The sequence below is a fragment of the Camelina sativa genome, chromosome 12 (assembly GCF_000633955.1).
Source record: "Camelina sativa cultivar DH55 chromosome 12, Cs, whole genome shotgun sequence".
Lineage (NCBI taxonomy): Eukaryota > Viridiplantae > Streptophyta > Magnoliopsida > Brassicales > Brassicaceae > Camelina > Camelina sativa.
In genome coordinates, this window is record NC_025696.1 from 29453578 (window position 1) to 29464052 (window position 10475).

At 29.7% G+C, this 10475-nt stretch overlaps 1 protein-coding gene across 1 annotated transcript; it reads left to right on the forward strand.

The window, feature by feature from the left end:
- Positions 1380–7580, forward strand: LOC104733987 (the record flags this gene model as incomplete). The annotated part of the gene is made up of 8 exons (XM_019233695.1): positions 1380–1450; positions 1585–1667; positions 1744–1967; positions 2036–2184; positions 2310–2366; positions 2514–2659; positions 7443–7506; positions 7559–7580. Coding segments are annotated over 8 exons (816 nt in total), but the record flags the coding sequence as incomplete, so codon positions are not given.

The following is a 10475-nucleotide window of genomic DNA, read 5'->3' on the forward strand; positions in this document are numbered from 1 at the left end:
AAATTTGTTTATATGAAAATATGTTGGCTTCTTTAGGTTTCCTAATTAAGTTGTGAGTTGTTTTGTGTTATTGGTTGTAATTTTTTTTCCCGTTTGTCCTGTGAGTGATTTTTTCGATTCGATGTGAGTTGTGTTTTGGGAAAAATTATTTTCTTGTTTATTTTGCTGTAATTTTATAAAGTTCGGGTTGTTTTTTTGTTTCTTCGGTTGTCTTTTTCATATAATTTTGTGTTACGGTTATCTGATTGTGGCATTCATATATCTGAATCTTTTTAGTTTATTAAATGTGTGTTCATCTTTTTGCGTCTTTGTCTTTGGTGATGGATTTGTGAAGTGCTGCCAAATAATTTTAATTGATTTCTAGTTGTGTTTCCTTATTCTTTGAAAGTGTTGCTTGGGTTGCCTTGTTTTGATATTTGAAATTTTAAATTATGATCAGTTTAATAGAAATATTTAACTATATTATTACCACTAATGAAAAATTATAGTATTTTTTTCTTATTTTAACATTTAATTTATTTTACGTAATTATGTTTTATTTAAACTTTCGATTAATTATAATTAACAAAAAATATACACTAAATGAATATTTTAAATTTATTTTAAAATAAAAAATTGAACTCATAGGATTTAAAAATAGTGATGGGTCTAGAGACTTTGAATGAAATAGTGTTGGGCCTATAGATTTTAGATGAAATTTAGTTGATCATTTGTCATTTGTATGATTGTTTAAAAGACTTATTAAAATCTGTAAAACCCATAAAATAAAAGAAGAAATTGCTGACGTGGCAGCTGAGGTGGCTGTACCAGGAGTGAGAAAAACTAACTTTATATATATAGATAATTAGATAAATCTCTATACTCTTCGATTGTCACCATAAACACTCTTCTTAGATAATATGAAATTAAGTTCTTCGAGGATGATATTATTTTTCCTGTGTTATATTTATTGTTTTAGTGAGATGGCGAACCTAAATAACCATTTTGCATTCATTTTTTGAATGAATGCAAAAACCATTTTTTGTTTATAATTGCATACTTTCTTAAGGTTTTTACAAAGGTGATAGGATTCTATTTATACATAGGACTGAGATAGTGTAGCCCTAATCATTTGCACACCTGTCATTATCACACACGAGGTTAAGGGCATCAAACATATTCTTTGTCTTTATTTGCAGTCATTTGTTACAGCTCATTGCTTTTGCTTTTGCAACAGCTTGATTGCAGGAAGCTTCCTTCTTCTTCTTATCCGACCGTTGCTCTGTAGCAGGCTTGGTGGGATTCTTCATTTGAATGTTATAGGGCTTTATCAGACCCACATTCTTACTCTTCAAAGTTTCTGATTCCAAAACAGTTTTTGACTGTTTCTCCTTTATAATTTTGATATCGAAAAGCAATTTCAAGTCATGAACAAACCTGCTGTTAAAATCATCAAATTTTGTTTAATTTTATCTTCAACTGTTTATAGACAACCTATCTAGTAATTTTGATTTCTATGTAGTATATATGGGTAAACATTAAAACTCTAGTGACACATAACATTTGTAAAATGTTTCTATTTTTTTTAATGGATGATAGAAACACTTGTGATACATATGGATGTGTGGATTTTTACAAACAACCAGCGTTTGACCATATTTTGATGGAAAACAAGTTATTCCATTACAACATATGTTTTTTTTTTTTTTCTTGTGAGCTGGATTATTATTATTCTTATCTCTAATAACAAAAATTCTAAAACATAGATGCGTTGGACATCATCCCTAAAACATCCAAAAGCAGATAATGGAAAATTTGGTTTTTTATGGGAAAATGGTATTGGATGCCCTATTGGTACCGTGCCCATAAGGAGAGTTACAAAAGACGAACTTCTGAGATTAAATTTGTTCTCCACAAAACATAAGCCTCGAGGGTCATGGAATTTGACTAATAGTCATTATAATGTTGATAATGATCAACAACATCATGTAAGTAGTATATTCTTTATTGATTATAATTATTTCTTAAAAAAATTATTGATTAGAATATATATTAGTTTGCTGTGTCCCGCTCCAAAGGAGGAAACTACAATAGAGCAACAATGGTAGTTTCTCTATATAAACCTAAAATTAAACTTCCACAATATAGTTCTACCCGTATGCATCTTCAGATTGGAGACGATTTTATACAAACTAGCTGGATTGTAAGTTGTTATCATGTCTTATATTTAATTTGAAGTGTAGTCTAAATAATATCAAAATAATAATCATGCTAAGTAATATTTTAATAATCACTATGAAATTTTTGAAATGAATACTTATGTTGATAACAAATCCGACGTTATATGGTGATAACAAAACTCGCAGTTTTGTGTATACAGAAGTAAGGTTTTTATTCATATATGTATATCTAATAAATATATTAACTAATCCATCATAAGTTTTTTTGTTTTTTTGTTTTTTTGTTTTGTCTTTTTATAAGATATTCATATGCTACTATGCTAGTCATAACAACATACAAATTGATACAGGCAGGTTTAAAAACCAATGTTATAATAGCATGTGTCAAGCTGGATTCATATCTGTCCGATCAGATTTACCTCTTGGTTTTGTTCTAGAACCTGTTTCTGTTCGTGGTTCAAAACTAAGTATTTCAGTTTCAATTAGCTTATTCAAGGTTGGTAAGTTATTAATTTAACATTTTCTAATTTATGAGATTATGATACTTATTAAATTTATAACTCAACTAGTTTAAGTGTGTAGTTCTATAAGTATTACTCCCTCCGTTTCATATTAAGTGTCATTTTAGACTGTAAATTTTGTTTCAAAATAAGTGTCACTTTGTATTTCCAATGTAGATGTTTGGTAATTTTTTCAATTTTATCCCTATTGATTTAATGTATTGACCAATAGAAAAAATTATATAATATATTAATAAAGAGTAAGATAGAAAATTTAATGATTTTCTTAATATGTGTGAAAAATCTTAAAACGACACTTAATATGAAACGGAGGGAGTATTTTTTAAACGAAATAATAGAACATATATATATATATATCAAAATACATAATTATAATAAATTATGTGTTTAACAAATATCCAAGCTTAACATAATAAATTTAAAATTTTCTTTTACTTAGGAAATTACATAGACTATTTTAAAAGTATTTTTAACAATAATTAAAATATATTTTTATGTGATTATTTATTAAAGGATAAGGCGGTAACTGGTGGCTCGATTATAGAGATGAAATATTTGGGTTTTGGCCAGCAAGTAGATTTAAACAAAGCTATGCAAACAATGTTGAGTGGGGAGGAAGCTCTACAAGATTTAAGTGTATAGTGCATTTATGCCAGGTCCTCAAATGGGTAACGGTTATTTTTCGAAGAAGAGTCCATGCTACGATGCCATTATTTATAATACTAGATTAAAATATAATTTATGTTGTATTTTTGTATTTTTTTATATAAAATATAATTTATGTTATTGTTTTAAATTTTTTTTTTGAATAAAACATTATGCAATAAACTCATATGCTAAATATGAAAGCTTGTAAAAAACACATATTTTGTAAGTTTTATATTGTTAATGATTTTAGATAAATATCCGTGCTATAACACTGGTTAAATTTTATTTCGTAATCTATCTTGTAACCCGCTATTTAACTTGTAACCAATCAATCTATTAATTTCGTAATATATCTTTAGTTAACGTTGTGGTCTATCGATAAAATCTGTGGAAAATAAATTTGTAATATTGTGTTTAAAGATTTTTGGAAACAACGTGATATAAGACTAAAATCTTCCAAAAATACAGTTTGGAATATCCATAATTTTATTTGTTACCATTAATATATCAATTATCAATTTAGAATATCCTTAATATTTAGGTGTAACTATTAATATTAATATATGGATTAATCTATAACCTATCTATAACCTATATATAACCATTTATTAAAAATATAAAGTCTACAAAAACTATGTTGTGTACTTCCCTTTTATTAAAAAGGGATTACTATAGTAGATGAGAAATTTGAGATTGATGAGTGTGTAAATACTAAATACTACTGAGACATTTTCGGAAAACGCTCATGGCTATAGAGTATTTGAAGATATTTTTTCTGAAGAGATTGTTAGACATATCATATATTTTGGGGGTCCTAGTAATATCTAAAAGAGACTAATGTAATTTTATGTAAAACTTAGTGACTGTTTATTTTTAACTTTTTGTAACCGATCATCTAACATAAATGGCTCACCATCCTTGTTTCTATATACAGAAGTAACATCAAAATCTTATATTAGAAATATGTTGGTAAAAAGCGATTTTACCAATTATATTTCATCCTCTCTAGTATTCGGTAAGTTTTTTCCACACTAGCTAAGACTTCATAAGATGAAATATACAACATCTAACAGATGACAATATCTTATATAATATGATTAGGTTTTTCTCAACTTTTGCTAAGGAGATGGCACTTGGTGGGTATGTATTATTTAAGTAACTTTGCTTTTTTTTAAAAAAAAATTGTACATATAAAATTTTGAGCTTACTTTCTGGAAAATTACGTAAGATTGTTAGATGGTTTTGATCTAATTCAATAATTATTATATTCGATTCACACTTATTGTTTCAAACGTCATGGTATTTTTGAATTATATAAAATTTATAAGTTTTCATATTAGGAATTTCAGAATAAATTATGAACATAATCAGTTATGTTTTGATTTGAAATAATACCGTCATTTTATGCATTACCTTATACCCACTATTCTTCTCAATTTTATTTTTCTTTATATTACTTCTTATTTTTAACTTATTATTTTGAAACACTTGCAAATTTATGATCATTAATATTTGATTTCAATCCCTTCTCCTTCTTAAAGGCTCAAACATTCTATAAAGTTTAGTTTTCTAAAAACAACCTATTACCATACAAAGTTACAAACATATCCTCTTTCAGACTATTGTGAAAACTAAAACATTTAGGGGAGTGTATTCAACTTGATATTTTAAGTGATTTGTGTAAAATTTACAAATTCTATGTTATTCAATTATTGATTTTAAAAAGTCCATTAAAATCCACTGTTATTGAACTGATGATTTATAAATCTACTTTAAAATCCACTGTTATTCAAAACAGTTTATGGATTTGGATTTTAATAAGTTTTAGGAATTCTGGAGGATTGGAGGGGATTTATTTAGTTAAAAATACAGAAATCCAAATCTCATGGTTTTTGATGGGATTTGAAATAATTTCACCATAAATCATATCAACTTCCCTAAAATCTATCAGAATTCCAAATTTTCTAAATCCAATAAAATCTTCCAAAATCATGGTTTCAATACACCTCTCTTACTTTCTATTCTATCCTCGATTCAATCTCCAACGAACAACAAAACACCGGTAACAATAGTATCGTTGTTCGGATCATCCCTTTTCGGGAAGTTCCTAACTTTAGAAGAAATATTATTTTACTAAGTATTGAATATTTTTTCCAAAAATGTAAATTATTTTTACTATTGTTCATCTTTCGATGATTTATGCAATCATTTTAAAATATTTATAAAAGAAAATAAATAATTTTATGTGTATTTGATTTTAATTTAATATATAATGATGTTGGGCGTCAGATTCTTAGAGTAAGAGTTGAAAGAAACTTAACTATATTATATCATCTAATAATAAAGTAAAGTTTTCTTTTGGAAAGCTCCAAAAGATTGTCATTTAATGCTCTCTTCTTTCACAAGTGTCATTTTGTTTCTTTAAATTTTTAGTGTAACAAATTCATTTAATTGAATTTACATAATAAAATTTTTGCTTAACAAATAATTTGATGATTAAATAGTTTAAGGATATAAGATTATAATATATATATATTTGGGTTGTATAGGATAATGTCGAGTAATAACTGGCTGTTTTATTTTCACGCTTTAATATAAATAATTCACATGATCTTGATATTACATTATTTTATTTATTTTCAATCCATTTAATAAACTAAAGTATATTTTAATATATAATATCTAAATAACTAAATGAGAATTGAATATTTTTTTTTGATAAAGAGATAACTGTATATATTTCTGTTTAAAGAGAGAAGTGAATATGTATTAAAATTCATGATTTGATTAGCTAAGATGCCTGTTCATAGATCTATATTTATAACATATAACTCTTGAATATATATTTAAAACAATAGATATTTTAGTTATTAATTCATAATAATGTATATTTATAAACCTGACACATTTTTTATTAACTTCTCTATTCTGTCTCATCAATCCCATATGTTGTACTAATTAACTCTCATTTTTGTAACTTTCATAATATTTATAGTAATGCAATGAATGACTAATAATAGTATTTAGAAATATTACATATTTATATGAAAATATATTAATATGTAATGATTGCATATCTATAACTCTCACAAAGTTTATGTGACTCCTATAACAATGAAATACTCCCTCTGTTTTAATTTAGTTGTCGTTTAAGGTTTTCAATGAAAATGTTTGGTGAATATTCCAGTTTTTATCCTGCTGTTTTAAAATTTTGACCAATGAAATATTTATAAAATATATTAATAAAAGATAAAACAGACGATTTAATAGTTTTTTTTTTAATTTGTGTGAGAAAACCTTAAATGACAGGTAAAAAGCCGGAGAAAGTATAAATTACATTTACCTAATTGATATAATGATTAGTGCATTTATTATCTAAATAAATAATAAATTTTCCATATGCTCTTAACTACAATTTCTCTTATAAATAGAAAGATACACATTTTACTAACCCTCATATCTCAAATCTTACATAATATTTTTATTTAATTAATATTGTCTTAACTAACATTCTCCAAAATTACAAAAAGAACGACACAACTACATGTATTGGCTTTCTTTTGTCTGGCTTAGAGCGGCCTATCAAGGGCCTAAGAGCAATGCCCTATTTGTTATCACCATGTAGAACTAGAGGCTTTATGTTGGGGTATGGAAAGTGCTCTCTCTCTCTCTCTGGTATATGATATGGTTCATTTTGAGACAGATTGTCAAGAGATTTTAAGTGTCATAGATGAGTTAAAAGACTGCCCAGCATTTGCTTCGGAATTAGATTCTTTTCAATCTTATCAAAGGAGGTTTTCTATTGGATGTATACCTAGATTGAACAATGTCCATGTCGACCATCTTGCAAAAGCGGCTCGAATACGAGGATTTTTCTTTTCCTATATAATTCCGTAGGTTCCGGAATGGGTAGCTCACGAGACTATCCTATTTGAACCGGCTTAATAAGATATGGTGTTTTTGAGATAAAAAAAGATGTTGACGATAAAAAAAAAATAACAAACAAATATCCAAAAACAATGTAAACTAAATCTGTGCGTAGCACGGAATGACTACTAGTTGAAGATATTATTAGATCACATGCTTGCTTGCTACATGCATGCTTGTGCTCTAGAAGGTCCTGCCGGAATGGATGATTGTGATCTTGCATCTGACATACGGACTGTTCTTCTCTCAAGGTAAAAGAGTAGGTTGAATTTTGATTATGTGTTCTCTTTGCTTGCTGTGCAGGCTCCACTTCATCATCAGATAAGATTTCAACCGAATTAGATATTCGAGATCGCACGATACATTCATTTGCTGCATTACGACCTTCAATTGTCAACATGTACATACGAGAAAAACAAAATATCATCCTACTTCTTTGTAAATAATATAAGCCAAAAGGCAAAAAATACTCTATTTGTCCCTTAAAAGTTGATGTTCTGTGGTTTTTTCATGTTCCATAAAGATTGATGTTCTACCACTTTTAGTTAATTAATATTAAATTTTTTAAACTTCAAGAAATAATCATCATTAAGAAAATTTGAATATCTGAATAGTTATTCGTCTATAGATATATAATACTTTTTGAGTAGAAAAACAATATTGTATTTAAAACTTAATAATCATTGTTTCTTGTTCTGTGTGTAAAAACTCTCAAACATCAATCTTTAAGAGACAAAGGGAATACATAAGAGCATCCACATCGGTGATGGTGTCTCCAAAATTGTTTTTAAATATATCTTTATTTTTTTTAATTAAACTAATTTCTTTACACCAATAAATTTGTAACACTTGGAGGACTCTTGCTTTGATCAGTGTCTCAAATGTCTCTTCGAAAACACAATCTCATTCTCTCTCTTGTTGTGAAACTTAGAGAAACAAGAGGTTGTATTCCCTTCTTATTCTTATTCATTCTGTTCGATAATGATACATATATATAGTAGTACAAAAGTCCTAAACATATTAGGAATACTAAACCGACTTTGACTAAGACAATGTGGCCTATGGGCCTTATGGACTTGGACAATATGTGGACCGGTTATGGAGATCCATCCTAAGTGATTTACAACACCCCCCCTTGGATGACATAACCGTGCTGATGCTAAGAGATCACCATAATACGCTTGGGGATTCTGCCTCATTAAAACTTTACCAGGAAAACCCAGTGGGACAAAACCATGGTGAAGGAAAAAGGGTACAACACGTATTACTTCCCCTGTTCTAAGCATCACTAGAAGTCCTTGAGTCTCCGCATCCCAATCTGGTGCGTGAGCTTCTTGAATGTTGATGTCGGTAATGACTTGGTGAAGAGATCGGCTGAATTGTCGCAAGATGGAACTTGCACCACTTGAAATTTTCCGGTCTTTTGTAGTTCATGTGTGAGGAAGAACTTAGGTAAAATGTGCTTCGTCTGATCTCCCTTGATGTAACATTCCTTGAGCTGTGCGATGCAAACGGTATTGTCTTCATATATGACGGTTGGTTCCTTGTCATCGACCATGCCACAAAACACACTCACGGCTGGCTTCATGCATAGCCAAAATCTCTGCATGATTAGACGATGTGGCTGCAATAGTCTGCTTCATTGAAAGCCATGAAATTGTTGTACCACCGTGTGTAAACACATAGCCAGTTTGAGACCTAGCATTATGTGGATCCAATAAATAACCTGCATCAGCAAAACCAACTAAACATTCTTTGTTATAGTTAGTATAAAACAAACCCAAATCCAACGTCCCTTGTAGGTAACACAATACATGTTTGATACCGTTCCAGTGCCTTTGGGTTGGACAAGAACTAAATCTTGCTAGGAGGTTCACGGCAAAACAAATGTCTGGTCTAGTGTAGCTAGCCAAGAACATTAACGCTCCTATAACACTGAGGTATGGCACTTCCGGACCAAGAATTTCTTCATCGTCCTTCTTCGGACCGAATGGACCACTATCCAAATTTAGGCTTCTCACAACCATTGGGCTAGGCAATGTGTGAGCCTGGTCTATATTAAATCTCTTGAGTACCTTTTCAGTATATGCCATTTGATACAAAAGGATTCCATCATTTATGTACTCAAGCTGCAATCCCAAACAAAACTTAGTCTTACCTAGGTCTTTCATTTCAAACTCTTTCTTGAGATATTCAACTGTTTGGGCGATTTCCCCAGAGGCTCCTAGGATATTCAAATCATCCACATATACTGCTATGATTACAAACCCTTTGTTTGCAAACTTCTTTATAAAAATACATGGACTGATGGGATCATTCTTATAGCCTTCTTTGGCTACGTGCTCCCTTAGCCTATTGTACCACATACGCCCACTTTGTTTCAGTCCATAAAGGGATTTGTTTAGCCTTATGCAGTATTGTTCTCGAGAACCATTCCTATCTTTGAGCTCAATACCCTCTGGTAATCTCATATAAATCTCATTATCCAGTGGACCATGTAAATATGCGGTCACTACATCCATTAGCCGCAGGTCAACTTTTTCTCTTATAGCCAGACTTATCAAAAATCTAAAAGTCATTGCATCCATCACAGGGGAGTATGTCTCCTCATAATATATTCCTGGTCTTTGGGAGAATCCTTGTGCTACAAGCCGTGCCTTATATCTACGATTTCATTATTCTCATTTCTCTTTCTTACAAAGACCCATTTGTGTCCCACTGGCTTCATATCGAATGGTGTCCTTAAGATCGGACCAAACACATTCCTTTTCTTTAATGAATTCAACTCCACGTCAATGGATTCTTTCCATTTTAACCAATATTTTCCTTGAGTGCACTCTAATATAGACGTGGGCTCATGATCCTCATTTATTTCAATTGCTACCTTGTATGCAAATATTTTATCAATGTCGACATCTCTTTGGTTCCATTGAATTCCAGACATGATATAATTTATTGAGATCTCATTATTATCAATACCTTTAGGACCTTGAGGTTCAGTGTCCCAAACCTCATTAATCGGTTCCTTAGGTTTTACCGCGGCTATGTCTATGGTTTCCTTAACCTCAGTTTGATTTGCACCTTTCATTGATCNACAAGAGGTTGTATTCCCTTCTTATTCTTATTCATTCTGTTCGATAATGATACATATATATAGTAGTACAAAAGTCCTAAACATATTAGGAATACTAAACCGACTTTGACTAAGACAATGTGGCCT